Below are 27,124 nucleotides of genomic sequence, written 5' to 3' on the forward strand. Positions count from 1 at the left end.
TAAAACAGGGAATTTTTACTAAATGTCAGGAATTGTGAAAAACTGAGTTTAAATGTATTTGGCTAAGGTGTATGTAAACTTCCGACTTCAACTGTATATATATATATATATATATGCGTATATGGTTTTCCGTAACATCTAAGAGAACTAACACTTTCCAAGGACCGTAGTCAAACTAGAAGCTGGTGAATGTCTCAAAACAAGCAAACCTTTCAAGTTATTACTGTGCTTCCCTCTGCCACAAATGACAAGAGGGGGAATTTAGCAGAGTGGACGAGTGTGTCCTCCATGACACTAGAGACAAACAGGCTGTTATGAAAGTGAACGTGTCTGTTGAAAACAACATAGAAAACCAAACTCTGCTGTTAATATTGCAGAAGGCAATCTGAAAAAACGTTAATCTAGAGCTTCTGTTTTGCTAGTATCCAGTGTGTTCTTGTCGCTATGTGTGTTCCTAGTAGGTAACTTGCAGCGCTGTTCATAGCGTGTTGGAGTAGAGTTTAAATGATTGTGGACGTGGAGAAGAGAACCAAAAACAAACAGACAGGGTGGAGAATGATGGGGGGTATGAGAGATAAAGAGAACGTTTTAATCTTTAATAAGGAGCAAGAGAGATGTGAACATACGCAGTCCTGCTTTGCTGGAGATGGGTGTGGTGGTGGAGGTAGCACTGAGCAGCGGGTCCGACAAGGGGTCCAGGAAGCTGGCGCTGGGGGGTTTGGTCTCTGCATGGGCCCCTGGGCTCTCCTCACAGAGCCCCGTGGTCACCAGGCCTGCCTGACTGCTCTGCTTGCACTTGTCCAGCAGCTCCTCACAGAGCCCCGTGGTCAGCAGGCCTGCCTGCCTGCTCTTGTCCAGCAGCCCCTTCCCGAAGAAGGCCTCCTGGTAACATACCACACAAACACACGGTCAATGAAATACAGAAAACAGAGAGAACACATACAGAAACACAACATAATTATCTTTCAAGAACAAAAACAAGAAACAATTGTCTCCGTGTCAGAAGGTGGGATCCAGTTATGAATTCTAGATTTGAATTGAAAATGAATAAGGATTTATTGAATTATTACTCAATTCAAACACAGTATTTGAAATTAAAATGCGTGCTGAACACTAATGAACCAAAGTCTTATTGGGCTATGCTACTGCTAACCCACTGGTTTCCATTAAACTCAGGACTCCCCGCTAATTTTCTGAGTTGGAGTGGGAATAGCAGACTGAAGTCAGACACTAGGTGGTGGGGACTAAAACCTATAGTGGTTCCCTGGAGATCTAAGCTGCTGTTACATAGTTCCCCAGAGGAGGAACGGCCCAGACTCCAGTATGGCAGCGCTGCTCTATCGGCCCCAGGGTTATCCAGACTCCAGGATTACCCAGACGCATACAGAAAGAGTGAGGAGTGTACAGTGGAAGCATTCACCAGGGGTCTAATGCGACAGCGACATGGCTACAGAGCTGCATGCATATACTCTCTCTAAAGAGAGGGGCCCAGTTACATAGGAACTGAGAAACACAGCCATATCAAGATGCACCAAGTCAACTCATAGGTCCACAAAAAGAGAAAGTTGACTCGAAACACAAGAATCACTGATAACAATCACCTGCATATACTAGTGTTTTGCACAGTATACAGAAACTTTTTTCGATACTAGAACATGAAAAACATTTCGATACTAGAATTTTTGTTACTTTCAGTTCTTCTTTCAAATGTGTCTCACGTCATTTTTGGATTGAGATGATTGTGTCTGTGGAGCAATTTGTCTGAATCTTCTCTAGGGGGCAGTAGTAAGCTAGCCAGGCTACTTGTCTTCTCTAAGGGCTAGTTGTCAGCAAGCCAGGCTACTTGTCTTCTCTAGGGGGCAGTAGTAAGCTAGCCAGGCTACTTGTCTTCTCTAGGGGGCAGTAGTAAGCTAGCCAGGCTACTTGTTTTCTCAAGCGGGCAGTAGTAAGCTAGCCAGGCTACTTGTCTTCTCCAAGGGGCAGTAGTTAACTAGCCAGGCAACTTGTCTTCTCTAGGGGGCAGTAGTAAGCTAGCCAGGCTACTTGTCTTCAAGGGGGCAGTAGTAAGCTAGCCAGGCTACTTGTCTTCAAGGGGGGAGTAGTTAGCTAGCCAGGCTACTTGTCTTCTCAAGGGGGCAGTAAGAAGTAAGCTAGCCAGGCTACTTGTGCATGCATCTGACACAGCGCAAGCCACATTTGAGAAGCAAGCGAGAGGAGAGAAAATCTCGACAGCATGGCTTCTTCTAAAGAAAACACCATACCTCCACGCCTGCATCTTGTTGACAATAATAATTAGGGAACGGGTTATGTGTTGTGAAGCTATCCACAATAAGGATTAGGCACAATAGTGGAATTTGAGGTTTGCCTTCAAAATAAAAGTATGTCATTGACAGTGATGCAAATTAATACAAATAGTGGAATTATACCATATATTATTTTGAAGGCTAACCGCAAAGTCCACTATTGTCCCTAATCCTTATTGTGGCTAGCTTCACATAGATGGGTCCGACCACCATTAATCAAATAAGAACTGTCTTAAAAATTAGGGTTATTTTAGATGACACCTAGCTATATACAGTGGGGCCAAAAATTATTTAGTCAGCCAGCAATTGTGCAAGTTCTCCCACTTAAAAAGATGAGAGGCCTGTAATTTTCATCATAGATACACTTCAACTATGACAGACAAAATGGGAAAAAAATTCCAGAAAATCACATTGTAGGATTTTTTATGAATTTATTTTCAAATTATGGTGGAAAATAAGTATTTGGTCACCTACAAACAAGCAAGATTTCTGGCTCTCACAGACCTGTAACAACTTCTTTAAGAGGCTCCTCTGTCCTCCACTTGTTTCCTGTATTAATCATTAATTAATGGCATCTGTTTGAACTTGTTATCAGTATAAAAGACACCTGTCCACAACCTCAAACAGTCACACTCCAAACTCCACTATGGCCAAGACCAAAGAGCTGTCAAAGGACATCAGAAACAAAATTGTAGACCTGCACTAGGCTGGGAAGACTGAATCTGCAATAGGTAAGCAGCTTGGTTTGAAGAAATCAACTGTGGGAGCAATTATTAGGAAATGGAAGACATACAAGACCACTGATAATCTCCCTCGATCTGGGGCTCCACGCAAGATCTCACCCCGTGGGGTCAAAAGGATCACAAGAACGGTGAGCAAAAATCCCAGAACCACATGGGGGGACCTAGTGAATGACCTGCAGAGAGCTGGGACCAAAGTAACAAAGCCTACCATGGAGAAGACACACTACGCCGCCAGGGACTCAAATCCTGCAGTGCCAGACGTGTCCCCCTGCTTAAGCCAGTACATGTCCAGGCCCGTCTGAAGTTTGCTAGAGAGCATTTGGATGATCCAGAAGAAGATTGGGAGAATGTCATATGGTCAGATGAAACCAAAATATAACTTTTTGGTAAAAACTCAACGTCGTGTTTGGAGGACAAAGAATGCTGAGTTGCATCCAAAGAACACCATACCTACTGTGGAGCATGGGGGTGGAAACATCATGCTTTGGGGCTGTTTTTCTGCAAAGGGACCAGGACGACTGATCCGAATGGGGCCATGTATCGTGAGATTTTGAGTGAAAACCTCCTTCCATCAGCAAGGGCATTGAAGATGAAACGTGGCTGGGTCTTTCAGCATGACAATGATCCCAAACACACCGCCCGGGCAACGAAGGAGTGGCTTCGTAAGAAGCATTTCAAGGTCCCGGAGTGGCCTAGCCAGTCTCCAGATCTCAACCCCATAGAAAATCTTTGGAGGGAGTTGAAAGTCTGTGTTGCCCAGCAACAGCCCCAAAACATCACTTCTCTAGAGGAGATCTGCATGGAGGAATGGGCCAAAATACCAGCAACAGTGTGTGAAAACCTTGTGAAGACTTACAGAAAATGTTTGACCTCTGTCATTGCCAACAAAGGGTATATAACAAAGTATTGAGATAAACTTTTGTTATTGACCAAATACTTATTTTCCACCATAATTTGCAAATAAATTCATTAAAAATCCTACAATGTGATTTTCTGGATTTTTTCTTTCTCATTTTGTCTGTCATAGTTGAAGTGTACCGATGATGAAAATTACAGGCCTCTCTCATCTTTTTAAGTGGGAGAACTTGCACAATTGGTGGCTGACTAAATACTTTTTTGCCCCACTGTAGTTAGCTACCTAACTATATAGCTACTGAAACAGATTATGTTGTGTTATTTGACACGTCAAATAGTGTTATTTGACGTGTATCTTTTTTGCAAAGACCCAAAACAGCGTTCCATAGAAATCCTGGTTGAGAATGAAACGACTGAACAACGAAACAACACAGCAAGTAAGTGAAAGAAATAGGTTTTTGATTATGTTTAACTGGTAATGGGGACATACGTAAACAGCAACAAATTAACTTTTTGGTCAGTGTGGTGTAACCTTTATTTAACTAGGCTAGTGAGTTAAGAACAAATATTTATTTACAATGACAGCCCAGATGACGCTGAGCCAATTGTGCGCCGCCCTATGGGACTCCCAATCACGGCCGGATGGAATACAGCCTGGATTTGAACCAGGGACTGTAGTAACGCTTCTTGCACTGAGATGCAGTGCCTTAGACCGCTGCGTCCATGTGTGTGTGTTAACTATTCAACTGTACTAGAATACTTAAAATGCAGCTAAAATTCAAAATATCGGTTATCAGTATCTGTATTTTTGTCAAGTAAAATATCAGATATCGGCATCGGCCAAAAATGTCATATGGGTGCATCACTAATAATAATAATAATAATAATACATGGGAGACCTACAGCAAGGGACTTTCAGGGACCCGAAGTCACTTTAAAATTGTAGAAACGAAAAGAAAAACAAAACATCAGAGTAAACAAAAACATGAATAAAGAGAGGGGTGGGCTCAAAGAAGGGAAAGACTGATGTATCAGGGGACGGGGAGGGATTTGGATATGAACCCGGTTTAGGGTAAGGGGTGGGATTGGGTGGAGCTCAGATTGAAAGAGGAGTGTCTTAGAGTGTATTTATTTTCTTGTCAAAGGGTTGGGGCTTTAGGAGGGACTAAAAGATTGTGATGACTCCGTTACGGATGGCCGGAGAGAGGGAGTCCCAGAGCCGAGGAGCAACCCTGGAGAAGGCCCTGTCACAGAAGCTCTGAAGCTTGGACCTGGGAATGACAAGGTGGCCTACTGTGTTGGAACGGAGTGTGCGTGCGGGGTGGTAGGGGAGAAGGTCTGAGAGTTAAGGGGGGCCAAGGTGGTGAAGGGCTTTGTACACCCTGTATAACTGCAGCGGAGTCTGAGCTGTGGCCATTGAGGGAGACGTAGTGGGTCTGGTTTGTGAGGTAGTGTTAGTGTTTTGTGTTTTGTCAAATCTATCAGCCGTAGGAATCCATGTGTCTTGGATAGGATGTGATCCTGCACTCACTATAAACCAATAGAAATCAAATGCCCTAATAAACCCACACTCACCAAGAGACAAGGGTACATACAACCACACCGAGAGCCTGAACACAGCGACACATCATCACCTGCAAGGCTGCTTGGGTTGCTATGTGTTTAAGTAAGTCAACTGCACTTCGCATACATTTAACTGCTCAAAAACTATCGATGTGAATGCTCCCCGCTGTGGTAAAACATTAAAAGCCTAATGCGCCGGGTATTTAAATAATTGATTAAAGTCATTTCTCTGGTGAGGACCTTTAGGTTTCATTTTTGAAGCGCAGCATACAAGAAAGCCTATAGTGACAGCTGGTGCTCTTAACACATGGTTGCCCCCACGAATGCTGAACATACTGGGTCATTTAAAGGCGTGGCACAGAGAGGGCAATATCTCTCCGAGACGCCATTTAAATGCAGAGGATTTGTTGGTAAATCATGATGGTACTACATCTTAGAAGGGGGCAGCATACCACTTGTATGGTGGGGAAATAGTTGCTACTACTAAGTGCTTGGCAGGTGTCCTATAGAATATTAACAATTCTAATGTGGTACAGAACACGATTAAAGGTCCAGTGCAGTCAAAAACATGATTTTCCTGTGTTTAATATACACTGAACACCTTCCTAATATTGAGCTGCACCCCCTTTTGTCCTCAGAACAGCCTAAAGCGTTCCACAGGGATGCTGGCCCATGTTGACTCCAATGCGTCCCACAGTTTTGTCGGATGGCTGGATGTCCTTTGGATGGTGAACCATTCTTGATACACTCGGGCAACTGTTGAGCATGACATATCCAGCAGTGTTGCAGTTCTTGACACTCAAACTAGTGTACTTGGCACCTACTACCATACCCCGTGCAAAGGTACTTTCGTCTTGCCTATTCACCATCTGAATGGCACACATACACAATCCTTGTGTCAAAGCTTAAAAATACTTTTAACCTGTCTCCTCCCCTTCATCTATACTGATTGAAGTGGATTTAACAGCTGACATCAATAAGGGATCATAGCTTTCACCTGGTCTATGTCATGGAAAGAGCAGGTGTTCCTAATGTTTTGTACACAGTATGAGGTTGGAATAAAACTGTCCATTTGTGAAAATTATGCTAATGCCCTTTTAGTGTAAGAGCTATTTGAAAAGGCTGCATGAAATGTCAGCCTGTTTTAGTGGGATGGAGTTTTGGCCTGCCTGGTGACATCACCAGGTGGTAAATGAGTTAATAGACCAAAAAGAAAGACCTCTCTGCCAATAACAGCTAGTTTTCAGTTTCCCCTCCCCACTCAGACCACTCCCAGACAGTCCTAGCAAGCTTGAGAAGTTGTTTCTTTATCATTTTAATTGAAAACAATAACAGTGAGGTACCTTAATTGTTATCCAGAAATGATTTGATATTGAGATAAAAACGGCTGCATTGGACCGACATCATGTAGCCACACTAGCACCTTTGTGCTGATTAGATGACTTAATGCATACTTCACCGGTGACCTTTTCCTATAAATAGCTTTATAAGACAGTGTATGCATGATAACATAATTAAAGTGAACTTTGTAGATCAAAACTGATATCATTAGTGTACATGAGACTGAAAGTCACCTGCAGGTATGAAGGAAACTCCTCCTCCAGTTTGGTTTTCTTTTTGCGGTATCTTTTCTTGACTTTCTCCTGACATTCAGGCACCGGTGGGGTCTCCTCCACTGGAGTACTTTCTGTCTCGTTCCACCCTGCAACACACCGACAGGAGGTCACAACCTCAAAGTAACATTCTGGGAACCCACTTTTTACTGGGTTAAGTGATTGATTCTGCGTGGAGTGCCAGATGGGTGGGATTTGCACTTTTGGGATGATTCCATTGTCCTTACCCTCCTCTTTGCACATTGGGTTCTCAGGTAACGACCACGTCGAGTCTTTCCTGGATAGGGATCGTTTGGCTATGCCTTGTCCCGTCCTGCTTCTCTGGCGGACCATAAACCCTCCAATACCTGGCCGGGAGACACAGGGGAGGAGAGATGAGACAGTGTTCAGAAGTAGAATAAAATACTTGATTAATGTTGCCGGGGCTCTAATTTTGTCAAACATGAGAGGAGGGTCTGACAGTCCAATCCTTGACATTAATCTTCATTACTCAGTGACCTATGCACACAGAGCCTGAGGGTTGTGGGGGGGAGGGGGTTGTTTGGGGCAGAGAGAAACTATCATTGTGTGTTGAACAGAGGGAAAGAGCATGAGTGAGTGTGTGACAGAGAGAACAAATGAAAGAGTGAGTGTGTGTGAGAGTGTTTGGGGAACTCATCTCCTAGCCACTATATGAGAGAGAGGGAACGAGAGGGAGAGAACAAGAGAGAGAGAACAAGAGGTTTTTTCTGGATAAAATTGGGGCCTCTTTTGCCATAGCTTATGCTATCTGATTGACTCGTAAAATCATTGGGGGCCCCATGCCATAAAAATACTCCTGAATGCATAATTTTTGTAATTTTAGAATCTGTTATTTAAATATATAGGTCCATTGTCTTTTCTAGGTACATTATATCTGGTTTAAGTCATTAATGTTTTTTTATTTGACTGTTTGGACATAGGCAGCTCGAAAAACACACTTAGGTGGCCCACCCAATACTGGAGAGGTAGAAAAAGGGAGAATTTCAGGTGAGCCTATTTCTGGATAGCTTGGGTATTGAGAGAAAAGCCCCTTTGGTCTGAAAGCAGACAGACAGAGCTTTCCAGCCTTCCTTAAGCTGCCTCAGAGCAAGAGGGGGAGACTTCAGATGATTTATGTGTTTGGACATGAGAGGAAACAGCCGTTTGAGATCAGAGTACCCAGGGTACCAACCCTCTAAAAGAGATCCTACTCTGAGAGCATTCCATGGCGGGGCTTTTTCTGCCATTGAAAACGTTGGGCGTTATCGTTTTTACTGCCCGCCTAAAAAAAATAAAAAAAATGTTATTTATATATGGAGTACCAGTCAAAAGTTTGGACACACCTACTCATTCAAGGGTTTATATTTTAACTATTTTATGCATTGTAGAATAATAGTGAAGACATCAAAACAGCATGGCTACCACAGCATTCTGCAGCGATAAGCCATCCATCTGGTTTGCACTTAGTGGGACTAGCATTTGTTTTTCAACAGGACAATGACCCAAAACACCTCCAGGCTGTGTAAGGGCTATTTGACCAAGAAGGCGAGTGATGGAGTGCTGCGTATGTGTTATTTCATAGTTTATGTCTTCACTAGTTTATGTCTCTAAACCGTGAAGATGGGGGCCTCTAAAATGTTCTCAAAATAAGCCGTGTCGACAGGCTGACTGCACCCATTACCACGCCCACCACCTAAGCCCCTTTTGATCCAGGAAAAAACCCTGAATGGAGAAACAACTGTACCTAAATTAAGGAACACAAAGATATGGGATTCTATTACCACTAGTTAAAAATAGCCAAATTACAAAACATAGTCGTTCCCCCTTTAAAAGTTGCGAGCTTACACCGTGGGACTTAGAGGTACCCACAGCGCCACGGCTTCACTGCTCCAGACCACCGCAAGGTGGCATTTTAAGATCATTATAACCATGAATAATTTTGCAATGAGGTCTTGGAACAATCATACTGTCACGTAAAGACCCATCCACTTGGCAAGATGTGGCTGGGAGTTATTGCATTTCTTTTACATCATCATTTTAGACAAGTTTACCTTGTTAAGCGACATCTAATATTCATTAAATGTTTTTTATCCGGACACTTTCTGTTCACCTGGAATTTTGTTGTTTTTGTAGGCTACTACTTTTACCACTTTTAGTCTTCATCTTTACTACACTACTCACTGTTTAGCACATGACCTCACATGTGACTCTAAAAAAGAGATGGGTGGGGCTGGCTAAAGAGGGTGTGAACAATGCTGAATGGGTGTAGACAAAGGAGAGCTCTCCAGTAGGTACCAAAACATTCAAAGGCCAACTCAAAAGTGAGTTGACAAGTTTATCCACTTTCAAAGCAGAATTACTTTCCCATTGTTCCTCAACTGTAGTGTATGATGTATCATTTTCTAGCTCTGGGTCTCTACTTTTATCCAGTGTAAAAAAAATAAAAAAACATTACATTTTGCTACATAAGACCGATTTGAGCCGGTCGGTCACATATGGGTGATTGTAAATGGGACAATTGAGGAAATGTATTGCGATATGGATTTTTGTCCATATCACACAGCTCTACTGGTATGTTATTTGTGAGAATGTCTGCAGCCACTTTCTCTCTGTTCACCAGAGCAGGGTAGAATAAAGTGACGGTTCATAACAAGTGACCTGGCATACAGGAGACACGCCGTCGTCTCCACCTCTCTCTACCCCATCCATCTCTCCTCCCGCCCCCTCCGCCCTGCCTCCCTGTCAGACCCAGCTACTTGACATGGGCGAGTGTGTGTGGCTCTCTCTGCCATAGACATGCACACATCTTACACACTTAGGAATGAACACATGCACAGGCAAACACATATACCACACATGCACAGACAAACACTTATACCGGCATTCACATCTAAGGGAAATGTGCAGACACACAAGTCTTTAATGTTTGGCTAATCAAACGCTCAAGCGCAGGAGATTTTGAAGGCACTTCCTTCTAGGGGCGTTTTATTCTTGGATATTGTGTTTGCCTGTGTACTGTAGTGGAGGCTGCTGAGGGGAGGATGGCTAATAATAATGGCTGGAACGGAGCAAATGGAATGGCATCAAACCATGTCTTTGATATCATTCCACTAATTCTGCTCCAGTCATTACCACGAGCCCGTCCTTCCCTATTAAGTTGCCACAAACCTCCTGTGGTGTAATGCTAAATAGCTAATCAAATGGCTACTTGGACTACCTGCATTGACCATTTTTTGCACCAACTCTAGCTGGAATGTACCCACACACTCAAACATAGTGCCTTAAGAAAGTCTTCATACCCCTTGACCCACTCCACATGTTGTTGTGTTACAGCCTGAATTCAAAATTGATACACACAATAGCCCATAACGACAAAGTGAAAACGTATTTTTAGAACTCTTCGCAACTTCAGTGAAAATGAAATACAGAAATATCCACACCCCACATGTTAGAATCAACTTTGGCAGCGATTACAGATGTGAGTCTTTCTGGGTAAGTCTCTAAGAGGTTATAATTATTCTTTTTTTAAATTATTCAAGGTCAAATTGGTTGTTGATCATTGCTAGACAACCATTTTCAAGTCTTGCCATAGATTTAAGCAGATTTAAGACTAAACTAACTCAGCCATTCATGAACAGTCACAGTCTTCTAGGCAAGCAACTCCAGCGTAGATTTGACCTTGTGATTTAGTTTTTTGTCCTGCTGAATTCTTCTTCCAGTGTCTGGTGGAAAGCAGACAGATTTTCCTCTAGAATTTTGACTGTGCTTCTGTTTCTTTTTTATCCTGAAAAACTCCCTAGTCCTTAACGATTACAAACCTACCCATAACATGATGCAGTCACCACTATGCTTGAAAATATGGAGTGTTACTCAGTAATGTTATCTATTAGATTTACCCCAAACATAACACTTGGTATTCAGGATAAAAAGTTAATTGCTTCAACACCTTTTTTTGCGTGAAATTATTGCTTTAGTACCTTGTTGCAAACAGGATGCATGTTTTGGAATATTTTTATTCTGTACAGGTTTCCTTCTTTTCACTTGTCAATTCGGTTAGTATTGTGGAGTAACTACAATGTTGTTGATCCATCCACAGTTTTCTCTGATCACACCAATTAAACTCTAACTGTCACCATTGAGCTCATGGTGAAATCCCTGAGCAGTTTCCTTCCTCTCCGGCAACTAATTTCAGAAAGATGCCTGTATCTATGTAGTGACTGGATGTATTGATACACCATCCAAAGTATGCTCAAAGGGATATTCAATGTCTGCTTTTTTTTTTTTTACCCTTCTACCAATAGGTGTCCTTGTGGTTGAATCTGTGTTAGAAATTCACTGCCCGAATCAGGGACCTTACAGAGATTTGTATGTGTGTGGTACAGAGATGAGGTAGTCATTCAAAAATCATGTTAAACACTACTATTGCACACAGAGTCTTGTTAGGCAACATTTTACTCCTAAACTTACTAAGGCTTATCATTTTGTATTAATTTGTAAAAAAAAAGAATTAAAAAAAAAGTAAAACATAATTCCACTAATCACATTGCGGGGTACTGTGACAAAATATCTCAATAATCCATTTTAAATTCAGGCTGTAACAAAATGTGGAAAAAGTCAAGGGGTGTGTGTGAACTTTCTGAAGGCACTGTACTTACACTGACATCCCAGCACGCACAATCACTTTACCCCTATCTACAGTATATGGCCATGTTACTGCCTGGTACTCCCGCTATATAGCCATGTTACTGCCTGGTACTCCCGGTATATAGCCATGTTACTGCCTGGTACTCCCGGTATATAGCCATGTTACTGCCTGGTACTCCCGGTATATAGCCATGTTACTGCCTGGTACTCCCGCTATATAGCCATGTTACTGCCTGGTACTCCCGGTATATAGCCATGTCACTGCCTGGTACTCCCGGTATATAGCCATGTTACTGCCTGGTACTCCCGGTATATAGCCATGTTACTGCCTGGTACTCCCGCTATATAGCCATGTTACTGCCTGGTACTCCCAGTATATAGCCATGTTACTGCCTGGTACTCCCGCTATATAGCCATGTTACTTTTACTCATTCTTGTTATTCACTGTGTATTTATTCCTCATGTCAATATTTCTATTTGCATTTTAGTTTATCTTATCTTGAACTCTGTTGGACCATCAGTAGTCATTTCACTGTTAGTCTACACCTGTTGTTAAACAAGCATGTGAGGAATAAAATGTGATTTGTACTGTGTGCCTGTGTACTGTGGTGTGTATGTGCATGCAATGCCCAACACATTGTGACAACTTCAACCAGAGAGAACAATATCACAGTAGCCGTGGCTGGAAATGGACAAGAACAGTGTTCCGCCAAGCGAGCAGAATTGGGTCCGGTGTACTTTATTACTGCGACAAATTCTTTAAGTCCACACAAGATAAGAAGCATAGCGTGCAGTTCACTAAAAGATAAGGAAGCAATGTCTAGCGGGAAGAAAATCCACTAGCCAGGGATGTGGCCTACTGCTATGAAACACTTCAGAGGAACTAGTTTCTTTTTTTAAAGATAGGCAAATTAAAAAGTCCTATATAAAAATACAATTTCCGGGTGTTTTTTTTAAAAAGGAGATTATTCCTTTGAGTATATGAGTCAATGTTATTTTCCCGGAGCCCTCTTTCCAGAGCTTTAAAGGCCCACTCCGTAATAAAAACAGAACAATAAAAAAAGCTGAAGGACGGCTGTAAATATCACACAGTGAGCCTTTAGAAAACAGTGCACTGTCCAGCGGAGCTGTCCTCTCAGATAAGTCTTCTCCCTCGCTCTACCACAATCCTGCATCCCTCTCTCTCTCCTTCTCCAGCCGCCATCCACCACTCTCCTTCCCGCTCGACCTGTCCATTCATCCCTATCAACATCCTCTTTCCATCTCTCATAAGTCAGCTCCCCCATTCCTTCTCTCTCCCTTCATACCTCCAACTCTCTCTCCATCCATCCATCCATTTACCCCCCCTTCCTACCACAATCATCCACCACTCTCCTTCCCGCTCTCTCCCCTGCTTCATTCATCCCTATCACAATCCTCTTTCCATCTCCCGTAAATCTGCTCCACATCCTTTTTCTCCATCCCTCCACCCCCCTCTCTCTCTCCATCCCTCCACCCACCCTCTCTCTCTCCATCCCTCCACCCCCCTCTCTCTCTCCATCCCTCCACCCCCCCTCTCTCTCTCCATCCCTCCACCCCCCCCTCTCTCTCCATCCCTCCAACCCCCCTCTCTCTCTCCATCCCTCTACCTACCACCATCATCCACCACTCTTTCCCTGTCCATTAATCCCTATCAACATCCCCTCTCCCCTCTTCTCCTATGATGCTACACATAAGATGTTCCTAAGAGCTGCTATAAAATCAGCTTAATCTGAGCCTTAACCCACTTGAGACTAAACTGACCCAAGGTCTGTGCTGACCTATGGAAGGGAGGTGGTCAGAGATCTGGCTAGGTGGTGCCAGAATAACAACCTATCCCTCAACGTAACCAAGACTAAGGATATGATTGTGGACTACAGGAAACAGGAAAAGGAGGACCGAGCACGCCCCCAGTCTCAACGACGGGGCTGTAGTGGAGCAGGTTGAGAGCTTCAAGTTCCTTGATGTCCACATCACCAACAAACTAGAATGGTCCAAACACACCAAGACAGTCGTAAAGAGGGCACGACAATGCCTATTCCGCCTCAGGAAACTAAAAAGATTTGGCATGGGTCCTCAGATCCTCAAAAGTTTTGACGGCTGCACCATCGAGAGCATGGTTGCATCACTGCCCGATATGGCAAATGCTCAGCCTCCGACCGCAAGGCACTATAGAGTCACTAACTGTACATACTACCTCAATTAACCCGACTAACCGGTGCCCCCGCACATTGGCTACCCGCATTGTGTCCCGCCACCCCCTCTTTTACTGCTACTCTGTTTATCATACATGCATAGTCACTTTAACCACATCTACATGTACATACTACCTCAATCAGCCCGACTAACCTGTTTATAGCCTCGCTACTTTTTATAGCCTCGCTACTGTTATTATTCACTGTCTTTCAACTGTTGTTTTTTATTTCCTTACTTATCGATTGTTCACCTAATACCTTTTTTTTTAACTTAAAAATTGCACTGTTGGTTAGGGCCTGTAAGTAAGCATTTCACTGTAAGGTCTACTACACCTGTTCTATTTGGCGCACATGACAAATAAACTTTGATTTGAACCACAACCCAGTTGAGACAAAACTGACCCAAGGTCAGTGCTGACCTAAGGAAGGACACCCTTCCTTAGTGATGCCTCATATGAACGGATTTGTTTTTCCAGGCAGTTTTTGCTCTGCCATCTTTGAGCCAAAATGCATGTATGTTTTTAACTCCCCAAATGTAAAAATGCTTTGAACTTTGAACCTACCGGGCCGGTACGGTTTCCTCTTCCTCTTCTTGTTGCTGTCGGTGTCTTCGGCACCCTTGGCGTCGTCAACGGGCTCCCGTTCCGGGCTGGACTCAGACTTAACGTCACAGTACATCATGAGGTCCCCTTCCGGAACAAAACACAACCATGTCATCAAACCCAGGACCAAACCAGAACCATGTCACCAAACCCAGGACTACAGATCAAGGTCTTTTTTATTAGGACACGCAATCGAAAACAGTTTTTGCAATGGTAAAATAAAATACTTTTTTTCTAGGTAATCCCTCTCTTTTGTATGCATTTGGTGTTTAATGAACATGACCCGACCCTGCACATACTTCATGTGACCCACAAAAAGCTGAATGTATCTTCCATGGAAGGTCTGCCATCTTGGTGGGCCTGGTGTCCGAGTAAGACCTCTGGAAGAGGCGCCACAGCAGTACATTAAGTGGTGGAATTGAGCCACAGAGCATTTTAGCCTTAACCCCTTAGCGATAACGCTGGACTATTTCTCGATTATAAATGCAAATGAGTGGCATCTCCAGGATTTGTTCAATGATTGATGTATATATCCTTTACATATTGGTCTTGCACAAATGTACTGTGCATATCAGATTTATGCATGATCAGTCCAAGGTTGACTTTTTTAGGTGTTATTTCTCTCATCTTTCTTCATGCCGTGAGGTTCATGTACTGCACTTATAGTGGCTATAACACCTACAGACACCCTAACATAGTCCTAGTACCTGATCACAACCCTAGTTCACTGCTGTAAAGGGTCAAATAGACTTCAAGCCAAGATGAATCAAATCTAATTATCTGTGTGTGCGTTGTAATAATTTAATGTACGGTAGCTACATTATAACATAGCGTTACGTGATGTGTACAGCAGCCATTCAAAAGCTCCCTCTCAACAGGGCTTGAAAATTCACCCGCTGCATGGGCTAAATATAGAGGACCAGGAAAGGGTTAATTGCTCATCATTAGCCCTTGCTTGCACTCAGAGCAGAGTTCTGACAGATGGGTTGTGGATTAATTCAGTTATCCCTGGCCAGCCTCCTCATCACCAAAATGCCAATTCAGGTATAATTTGCTGACGGCTGTTTTCAAAGACTTCTCTCTGTCAGATTCATTACAAGCCTGCTCTCCTTTCCCTGCTTCGCTTTTCCCAAATAGGTTCCAGTGAGGTAGGAAAGCTTCTGTTTTTTCCTGTGCCACTACATTTTGAGATGATTGAAACGTTGCTTCCTGGCAAACATACTCTCTTTCATTTGACCGTTCTGATTAAAAAGCAACGAGGAAAGGATTTATGCCACCCCCCCCGTCAAACCAACAAAATGTAACTGAAAACTCTATCCTCAGAAAATAGCCCAGACATTCCAGTGCTGGCCAATGTGAATGGCCATTAAACTCCAATGTCTGCATCTTCTCATCCCAGCTCATCATCCCATATCATCGATATTAGTCGACATAACATTTTCAATGAAAACAAAATTGATTATTAGACTTAGACTATTATTAGACTATTAGACTCAAAAAGGGTGGGGGTTATTTGAGCAAGACATCCTCTTTCTTTCTTCTCGTACATTTTTTGCCGGATTGGAGCCCCCTCAAGGTGGGGCACATGCAGCCAACCATTTGTGAAACCCTAAAAGTCTTTACCTCGGTTGTTGTCCATGTACCCGTCCCGGGACAGCTCTAAGTAGTGGGAGTCCAGTGGAGTCTGGAGCACAGCTACACTGTTCTGATTTATGATCTTCAGCTTGAGCTTGGGCTTGGGTCGCCTGTTCTGACCTCGGCGGGTCGACGAAGAGGGCACCACCAGGCTCTGCAGCTGGCACATGCCCAACTCTGTCAGACACACCCCATCCTGGGTGTATGTCTTCTGATTGGCTAAAGGGAAGTTTAAACATTTCAACAACATTAGACAATGACTGAAAAACTAGCAGCAACTTAGCTCACGAGGACATTGAGTACACTAAACATGAAGTATACAGTGCCTTGCGAAAGTATTCGGCCCCCTTGAACTTTGCGACCTTTTGCCACATTTTAGGCTTCAAACATAAATATATAAAACTGTATTTTTTGTGAAGAATCAACAACAAGTGGGACACAATCATGAAGTGGAACGACATTTATTGGATATTTCAAACTTTTTTAACAAATCAAAAACTGAAAAATTGGGCGTGCAAAATTATTCAGCCCCTTTACTTTCAGTGCAGCAAACTCTCTCCAGAAGTTCAGTGAGGATCTCTGAATGATCCAATGTTGACCTAAATGACTAATGATGATAAATACAATCCACCTGTGTGTAATCAAGTCTCTGTATAAATGCACCTGCACTGTGATAGTCTCAGAGGTCCGTTAAAAGCGCAGAGAGCATCATGAAGAACAAGGAACACACCAGGCAGGTCCGAGATACTGTTGTGAAGAAGTTTAAAGCCGGATTTGGATACAAAAAGATTTCCCAAGCTTTAAACATCCCAAGGAGCACTGTGCAAGTGATAATATTGAAATGGAAGGAGTCTACTAGGAGTCAAATCTACCAAGACCTGGCCCTCCCTCTAAACTTTCAGCTCATACAAGGAGAAGACTGATCAGAGATGCAGCCAAGAGGCCCATGATCACTCTGGATGAACTGCAGAGATCTACAGCTGAGGTGGGAGACTCTGTCCATAGGACAACAATCAGTCGTATATTGCACAAATCTGGCCTTTATGGAAGAGTGGCAAGAAGAAAGCCATTTCTTAAAGATATCCATAAAAAGTGTTGTTTAAAGTTTGCCACAAGCCACCTGGGAGACACACCAAACATCTGGTCAGATGAAACCAAAATTGAACTTTTTGGCAACAATGCAAAACGTTATATTTGGCGTAAAAGCAACACAGCTGAACACACCATCCCCACTGTCAAACATGGTGGTGGCAGCATCATGGTTTGGGCCTGCTTTTCTTCAGCAGGGACAGGGAAGATGGTTAAAATTGATGGGAAGATGGATGGAGCCAAATACAGGACCATTCTGGAAGAAAACCTGATGGAGTCTGCAAAAGACCTGAGACTGGGACGGAGATTTGTCTTCCAACAAGACAGTGATCCAAAACATAAAGCAAAATCTACAATGGAATGGTTCAAAAATAAACATATCCAGGTGTTAGAATGGCCAAGTCAAAGTCCAGACCTGAATCCAATCGAGAATCTGTGGAAAGAACTGAAAACTGCTGTTCACAAATGCTCTCCATCCAACCTCACTGAGCTCGAGCTGTTTTGCAAGGAGGAATGGGAAAAAAATTCAGTCTCTCGATGTGCAAAACTGATAGAGACATACCCCAAGCGACTTACAGCTGTAATCGCAGCAAAAGGTGGCGCTACAAAGTATTAACTTAAGGGGGCTGAATAATTTTGCACGCCCAATTTTTCAGTTTTTGATTTGTTAAAAAAGTTTGAAATATCCAATAAATGTCGTTCCACTTCATGATTGTGTCCCACTTGTTGTTGATTCTTCACAAAAAAATACAGTTTTATATCTTTATGTTTGAATCATGAAATGTGGCAAAAGGTCGCAAAGTTCAAGGGGGCCGAATACTTTCGCAAGGCACTGTATTAAGTATTGTGAACTAAATGCTGAAGACCACTTACACATCTAGAACCATATGTGTTTACCGTATTTATTTTTTACAAATAGTGAAATACTTGTGTCCTCATACTGTGGATATTACAGTAGCAAGTCCAACGCTGTCAACTACACTAGCAGAAAGTAATGATTCATTTGATTCATACCACCTCATAAACTGTGACAATTATCTGGGTTATTTGGATCTATAGAGCTTGATTACCTGGCTCTCTTATTTTAGTCACCATCTGGGTCACCATCGGGGCCTCGCAGCCATCAGACAGGAGGGCTTTCATTTTGCCTGAAACGATGACATGAAAAATTTGCAAAATGTCATGAGTCATTGTGAATAGGATTTGGTGGATTTCGAGTTCAAGACATTGAAGTCTAAAACAGCAGTGAACACTGTTGCCTTAGTAAAAGCATCAAACAGGGAGCACCGGATCCAACCGCCGCCACAAAATGTAAAGAATAAACATTTAAATATGTTACTCAACTATTAGTTAATTGAGAGTTAATTCAATAATTCCATCAATCAAATAAGGATGTCTATTTATCTCCCTACCTCCCCTTTTCCATCCCTCACTTTTGTCGGAGGTAAAAATCTGCCCCCAATTTCAATCATTATCAGATAGAATGGATGAGTGAACAGGTTGCAGGTTGATATTTCATTCTAGCCATCTGCTGTTGTAATGAACAGCCCACATTTGTTTGAGCCTGGTCCTATTAACAGAATAGAGGATGCCTTTAGGCTAATTGAGAGGAGCTGGTTGAGTTCATTGAGATGAGCTTGGGAACACTGTACTTTACAAGTACATTAAAAAAAATATACAAGTAGGATATATTAACCATTATAAACTGGGTGGTTCGAGCCCTGAATGCTGATTGGCTGACAGCCGTGGGATATCAGACAATATATCACGGGTATGACAAAACATGTATTTTTACTGCTCTAATTACGTTGGTAACCAGTTTAAAATAGCAATAAGGCACCTTGGGGGTTTGTGGTATATGGCCAATATACCACGGCTAAGGGCTGTGTCATGCATAAGAACAGCCCTTAGCCGTGGTATATTGGCAATATAGCACAAACCCCAGAGGTACCGTATTGCTTAATTATACAACAAGTGGGTCTAATCCACATTCCAGCCGGTGTCTATTCCACAAGTTACCACCGGCTAAATCTATGACGTTAAAATGCCTATTTATAGTACTCTGTTCCATCTGACTGCGCGATCCACTGTCTCATCAGCCCGGCCAGGCAATTTATAAACTTGATCTCCACTATAAAAAGCATCTAGAAATTCTCTCACATTTCTTTTAGACTAACATTTAGTTTTCAACAGTGGACATTTGTATAAAAATTGCTGTCTGTCTTTCCGACATTTGCAACACTGTTTCAATATTCAAATTCCATTTCCAGCTGTCCCATAGTAATGAACATGTCGGGAGTCAGGATGAGACAAGTGGGTTTCTCAGCCAGTCGAAATCATGATCAGCATCATTATTATGGATATATACAAAGAAATGATAATAGAAAACAGGTCAAACGAAGTACAGCTAGTTTGCGGTCTTTCCAGCTTCAGTTTGAAGTGATTGTGTTAGCTGTGTTGTTGGTTAGCTCTCTCTAAACAACTAGTCATCAACTATCGTGCATAGGGGTGTAGTTACAGCATCTTTCCAGGAAATCGGATCCCGTTTCTCATGCAGACTAACGCACATTATAGATAGAGATAGAGATAGAGATAGAGATATATATATATATATATATATATATATATATATATATATATATATATATATATATATATATATATATATATATATATATATATATATATATATATATATATATATATATACACACACATATATACATATATATATATATATATACATACACATATATATACACATATATATGTATATATATACACACACATACATACACATATATATGTATTTATATACACACACATACATATACATATATATATATACACATATATATACACATATATATATATACACATATATATACACATATATACATATACATATATACATATATACATACATATATATACATATTTGTATATATATATACATATATATATTCATATATATATATTCATATATATATATTCATATATTCATATATATATATATATATATATATATATATATATATATATATATATATACATATACATATACATATACACATACACTGCTCAAAAAAATTAAAGGGAACACTAAAATAACACATCCTAGATCTGAATGAATGAAATATTCTTATTAAATACTTAGTTGAATGTGCTGACAACAAAATCACAAAAATTATCAATGGAAATCAGATATATACCCATGGAGGTCTGGATTTGGAGTCACACTCAAAATTAAAGTGGAAAACCACACTACAGGCTGATCCAACTTTGATGTAATGTCCTTAAAACAAGTCAAAATGAGGCTCAGTAGTGTGTGTGGCCTCCACATGCCTGTATGACCTCCCTACAACGCCTGGGCATGCTCCTGATGAGGTGGCGGATGGTCTCCTGAGGGATCTCCTCCCAGACCTGGACTAAAGCATCCGCCAACTCCTGGACAGTCTGTGGTGCAACGTGGCGTTGGTGGATGGAGCGAGACATGATGTCCCAGATGTGCTCAATTGGATTCAGGTCTGGGGAACGGGCGGGCCAGTCCATAGCATCAATGCCTTCCTCTTGCAGGAACTGCTGACACACTGCAGCCACATGAGGTCTAGCATTGTCTTGCATTAGGAGGAACCCAGGGCCAACCGCACCAGCATATGGTCTCACAAGGGGTCTGAGGATCTCATCTCGGTACCTAATGGCAGTCAGGCTATCTCTGGCGTGCACATGGAGGGCTGTGCGGCCCCCCCAAAGAAATGCCACCCCACACCATGACTGACCCACCGCCAAAACGGTCAAGCTGGAGGATGTTGCAGGCAGCAGAACTGTCACGTCTGTCACATGTGCTCAGTGTGAATCTGCTTTCATCTGTGAAGAGCACAGGGCGCCAGTGGCAAATTTGCCAATCTTGGTGTTCTCTGGCAAATGCCAAACGTCCTGCACGGTGTTGGGCTGTAAGCACAACCCCCACCTGTGAATGTCGGGCCCTCATACCACCCTCATGGAGTCTTTTTCTGACCGTTTGAGCAGACACATGCACATTTGTGGCCTGCTGGAGGTCATTTTGCAGGGCACTGGCAGTGCTCCTACTGCTCCTCCTTGTACAAAGGCGGAGATAGCGGTCCTGCTGCTGGGTTGTTGCCCTCCTACGGCCTCCTCCACGTCTCCTGATGTACTGGCCGGTCTCCTGATAGCGCCTCCATGCTCTAGACACTACGCTGACAGACACAGCAAACCTTCTTGCCACAGCTCGCATTGATGTGCCATCCTGGATGAGCTGCACTACTTGAGCCACTTGTATGGGTTGTAGACTCCGTCTCATGCTACCACTAGAGTGAAAGCACCGCCAGCATTCAAAAGTGACCAAAACATCAGCCAGGAAGCATAGGAACTGAGAAGTGGTCTGTGGTCCCCACCTGCAGAACCACTCCTTTATTGGACGTGTCTTGCTAATTGACTATAATTTACACCTGTTGTCTATTCCATTTGCACAACAGCATGTGAAATTTATTGTCAATCAGTGTTGCTTCCTAAGTGGACAGTTTGATTTCACAGAAGTGTGATTGACTTGGAGTTACATTGTGTTGTTTAAGTGTTCTCTTTATTTTTTTGAGCAGTGTATATATATATATATTTTTTACCTTTATTTAACTAGGTAAGTCAGTTAAGAACAAATTCTTATTTACAATGACGGCCTACCCCGGCCAAACGCTGACGACGCTGGGCCAATTGTGCGCCGCCCTATGGGACTCCAATCACGGCCGGATATGATACAGCCTAGATTCGAACCAGGCACAGCAGTGACGCCTCTTGCACTGTGATGCAGTGCTTTAGACCACTGAGCCACTCGGGAGCATCATATAGCCAACACCACATAACTATTTGTCAGGTCTATCTTAAACATAGCTTTCACGGTGTGTGGGCTAGGTCTGGAGTCTTACCCTGTGAAGGCAGAGCGTGCGTTCGACACATGGTACAGTCAAAGCCATCATCCGCTGCATTCTCCACCTCCTCATCCGTGTTCAGGCCCTGGCAACACGCGTGGACCCACCTGATGGGAAGGAGAAGATCAGATGCACAAAGAAGCACTTGCCTACACACAGACTCCGACATGCATTTAGCCCGGTTGCCACAGCAACCATACGTTCTGGCCCCTCAAGCCTTATGATGACTAAATTAAGCCGTAGTAAACTTTGGACTGTTGTCTTTGCCAAACTGAACACTGGATGCCAGCATGCCACGTGTACAGTGTTGCCAGGCCCTAGTGCCACCCAATCATGCTCGGCTGGCACCTGGCCTGGCAGAGGGAGCGCTGCTCACCTGTCACACTGGCGGCACTGCACGATGAGCTCATCCTCACGGTAGCTGTGCATGCACACCGGGCAGGATGCCAGGCTGCCACAGGGTCCACACAGGGTGTAGTGGTTCTGCCAGTCACACCTCAGGCCAGGGGAGGTGGCACCGCACTGGGTACAGGAGACACACCTATGTCAGGGGGGAGAGAGGGTGGCGTGAAGGGACGAGATTCAGCAGGGGTGAAATACACACAACCACAGCGACTCACAGTATATGTAGCATACATTCCAACACAGATGTGTCCAATGATAATGCACACACACAAATACTGTTCATCCAAACAAACCTGAGGGTAAACAGACACACACACCTAATATAAACACTAAAATAACAGACTACAGTTGCGTGCGTGCGTGCGTGCGTGCGGATCATCCACCATGAAAAGAGCTGCCCTAAAAATAAATGTCACTGGCGTGGGTCCAAGGAAAGACCTGAATGAATGTGTCTCGCTGCAGTGTCAACAGAGCGTTGTTTGACTGGGGATTAGGGACTGGCGTTACACCTGATATGGGGGAAATCCCATAAAGCGCTGCTACAGAGCCGTGTGAAGGGGGAGGGACCACACAGAAACGTAGATGAGAAGGTACATTATAGAGATGGAGCCATATCAACAGATACCAAGGGAAAGAAGAGTGACAGACCAACAATAAAAACAAGTCATCTTCCCGAAAATATTCGACAGCATCACTGGTGCAGCCAGACAAGCTCTGATTGGCTGTGCTCCGTGAGTGACAGCAGTCACAGCATATACACACCACTTGCACTTCCAGCTGCCCTTGGGCACTGTCTGTAGGGGCGGATCCAAGCAGTAGGTGTGGTAGCTGATGTCACAGTCGTCACACAGCAGCAGGCGGCCCGGGTCGCTGGCCTGGCCGCACGCCTCGCACACTGTGCACTCCAGACAGCGCCAGCCTTTACTCAGCACCACCCGGGTGATCTGGTGGCACAGAGGGAAAAGGGCAGAGGTTCGGGGGGAGTTAAAGGGGCACGGCAGGGATAGGTATCCCCTTTAAGCTTCATTTCAATGGAACATATTGACTAATGGTTGTGTGTTATATAGCAGGGGAATAATCCCAACTCTAATTCCCAGCAGCACATCTTCCAGAAGAGCTAATTGTCAGAGGGATGCACTGGTATTTATTAGCCATTAGCCATAGCCATTTATTAGCATTCAGGGTCTTTCGAGCCCTGAATGCTGATTGACTGAAAGCTGTGGTATATCAGACTCTATACCATGGGTATGAAAAAATATGTATTTTTACTGTTCTAATGAGTAATAAGGCACCTCTGGGGTTTGTAGTATATGGCCAATATACCCACGACTAAGGGGCTGTATCCAGGCATCGTTGCGTCGTACATGAGAAAAGCCCTTAGCCGTGGTACATTGTCCATTGCCCCAACTCCCCTCAGGTCTTATTGCTTAAATAAACCATGGGGGAGGGGGAGGATCAATTCAACTAGAGAACGACCCTCCTCTGCCTCTTCTCATCATGTGCTGAAAGCCAGACAAAAGATACAAGGGAATATCACATAACAAGCTGACGTTGGTCCAACGATTTTTACTTGGATGGCCTAGCCAACCAGATTACATCCACTCCTGGACTAAAAAGCATGGTCAATGGATATCTCCATTAAAATGGCTTTTTAGTCAATGACTCTGGGTCAGGTATTTAGAGATTGCATAGTAAACAGTTACCCAATACCATGATCAAATTACTACTAAATGTATTATAGATGACTTCTATAGTCGGCCACCGTTTCCATTGGAACTGGTAGACTGAGACGGCGGACACAAAATACGTATTCTTTAACATGATGTCAATAACAGATAAATGGTCCTTTAAATAGCCTTGTACATTGTATATGGGGCAACTCTACTGAATACATTGAGGAGTCAGATTAGGCAAACGGGACTGCATGCATATGGCGATCATAAAAACAACTGCTTAACATACTATTGATTCATTGAAAAGGCTACGGTTCCAACTACAATGAACTATGACGCGGCTTGGAGTGGCGACTGGTTGAGGTGTTATTTGCAGGAACGACACCCTACAGTGCATTCGGAAAGTATTCAGACCCCCTGACTTTTTACACATTTTGGAAGGTTACAGCATTATTCTCAAATTGATTTAAATAGTTTTCCCCCCTCATCAATCTACACACATTTATCTGTTATTGACAATACCCCATAATGACAAAGCAAAATTAATGATGGAGGCCACTGTGTTCTTGTGGACCTTCAATGCTGCAGACATTTTTTGGTACCCTTCCCCAGATCTGTGCCTCGACACAATCCTGTCTCGGAGCTCCACGGACAATTCCTTCGATCTCATTAATTGGTTTTTGCTCTGACATGCACTGTCAACTGTGGGACCTTATATAGACAGGTGTGTGCCTTTCCAAATAATGTCCATACCATTGAATGACCACAGGTCAATGGAGACCACAGGACTCCAATCAAGTTGTAGAAACATCTCAAGAATGATTCATGGAAACAGGATGCACCTGAGCTCAATTTCGAGTCTCATAGCAAAGGGTCTGAAAACCTATGTAAATAAAGTGTATTTACATTTTTTTTATTTTTTTTAAATGTGTTAAAATTTAAAAAAAAAAATGTTTTCACTTTGTCAATAGGGGGTATTGTGTGTAGATTGATGAGGGAACATTTTTACTTCATCCATTTTAGAATAAGGCTAACGTAGCAAAATGTGGAAAAAGTCAAGTGGTCTGAATACTTTCTGAATGCACTGTATATCAAAGGAAACTGGCTTAGATCCAATGGATGTACAGCATCTAATGTTGGTTGTCTGCCAGAGTAGGTAGCAGTGCGGCGATAAGGCTTGGCCATAAGTACATCAAGAGATTCCACACAAGGCGCTTTATGTGAATCCTCTTAATCATCCCAGTAATTATTTCACACCTCTGCTCAAAGCTGCTTTTGGAGGTCGACACAGAACCTAATACTATCTGTAGGGAATCACCTGGCAACTACACAACTAAACTATGCTACACACACAACACCCAGATGAGTTTCCTAGGGCCTAAAAGAGTCGTGGGAATGGAAGAGGAACAGCCACATGCTTACGTAACCGAAACAGAAACTTTTGGTTGAAAAATAACGATCAGTCCCTGTCTCATTGCTGACTCAGTGAGTCTGCCATGTTTCTCTTCGTACATATGGAAACCATTCAGTTACTTAGCATCTAACAGTGGTACAGTAAATGTACGTACATATGGCTTTCAGACAGACATACTATACTGCACATTATTCACTGACAGACAGTATTCAGTGTTTTTATACATCATTGGCTGGTTGGGTATGACCTTTTAGAGATAGGAAAGAAAGCCCTCTCCCTTGCCTCTGTTCCCTTTTGAGATAGCCAGCAAGACTGCTCAAACTGTCAAACGCTGTCACTCCTCCTCACCATCTACATGTGATGCAAAAACAAAAAAGGGGCCAAACCTAGCCCTACATAGTATGTCACCCTATAGTTATTGATGATGCTATACCAAATTAACACCTTCAGGTATAATCTACGTGGCTTTTAGGAAACACGAAATAGAAACACTTTTAAAAGCCAAAGCCAATATTTTTTTTGTACAAGAACCAAGTTTAAAACGTAGGCTATAAGTAAACGGAACATCTGTGGTGGTACTTTTATGCGTAGGGTATACAGTCATTATAGGAGGTGATCTCAATATGACCCGGGAGGCAAGTTCGAATGGAACTAAAAGGGAGAACAACCATTGAAATTAAACGTGGAAGGGGTGAACAACGGTGTATTTTTTTTTTTTTTAATCAATTCTCAATCCTTTTTGTATTGTGAAATTAACTATTTATGTGACGTATTGATGATAATCACATCTTTCGGTCCCTTTCGCTCCGTCTATCTAAAGCCTATTGAATATATAATACCAAGTATATTTAACACACACAATAAGCAAAACCACCGTCTTGTATCTCATGAAAGAGAAAATAATCAGAGGTATGGTTTTAAAGCTGATCTTGTGAAAATAAAAAAAAGAGATGGGCTCACCTTGATGTTGACACAGAAGGGATGGTAACACTGGCCACACTGAGAGCAGGCCAGCAACCTGCCCTCTGCCCCCTGGCCAAAACTCCCACACACCACACACATGTCCTGTGGGGGGAGAGAAGGGAATAGAGAAAGAAAGGATATTAGACAGAGGAAAAAAGGGAGTGAGGGAGAGAGAGAGGGAGAAAGGGGAACATATTGAGGGAGCAGTGGAATGAGAGAAAGGGATGCGGAGGGAAAAGATTTGCATAAGTCGTGGGGGGGAAAGAAAACTGAAAAAGGAGAGAAAACAAGTGAAAGTTACATTTCCCAACAGTAATGGAGACACTTTCCCCAGCATACATCAAGACAACGCTCACGCAATAACAAGTAGAGTGACCCAGGGTGCTTCTGACTTCCACGACTCAGCATCTCAAGAGCAGTGGTGTAAATGACCTAAGTAGTACTTTAAAGTACTTTTACTTATGTC

At 42.9% G+C, this 27,124-nt stretch overlaps 1 protein-coding gene across 15 annotated transcripts in view; it reads right to left on the reverse strand.

Annotated features, from left to right (window-relative positions):
* Positions 1 to 27,124, reverse strand: part of LOC110535292 (histone-lysine N-methyltransferase 2C) — a 232,245-nt gene that overhangs the window by 34,618 nt on the left and 170,503 nt on the right. For all 15 annotated transcript variants that reach the window (XM_036934913.2, XM_090189444.1, XM_090189445.1 and 12 more), the window contains 10 exons: positions 26,656 to 26,760; positions 23,371 to 23,552; positions 22,580 to 22,744; positions 22,201 to 22,310; positions 18,331 to 18,408; positions 16,160 to 16,390; positions 14,498 to 14,623; positions 7,305 to 7,424; positions 7,039 to 7,166; positions 627 to 882 (listed from right to left, as the gene is read on the reverse strand). In XM_036934913.2, the coding sequence (XP_036790808.2) occupies positions 627 to 882; positions 7,039 to 7,166; positions 7,305 to 7,424; positions 14,498 to 14,623; positions 16,160 to 16,390; positions 18,331 to 18,408; positions 22,201 to 22,310; positions 22,580 to 22,744; positions 23,371 to 23,552; positions 26,656 to 26,760 (1,501 nt within the window). The remainder of the gene's footprint in view (positions 1 to 626; positions 883 to 7,038; positions 7,167 to 7,304; positions 7,425 to 14,497; positions 14,624 to 16,159; positions 16,391 to 18,330; positions 18,409 to 22,200; positions 22,311 to 22,579; positions 22,745 to 23,370; positions 23,553 to 26,655; positions 26,761 to 27,124) is intronic.

Source organism: Oncorhynchus mykiss, chromosome 11, assembly GCF_057628025.1.
Source record: "Oncorhynchus mykiss isolate SJ-2025 chromosome 11, ASM5762802v1, whole genome shotgun sequence".
Lineage (NCBI taxonomy): Eukaryota > Metazoa > Chordata > Actinopteri > Salmoniformes > Salmonidae > Oncorhynchus > Oncorhynchus mykiss.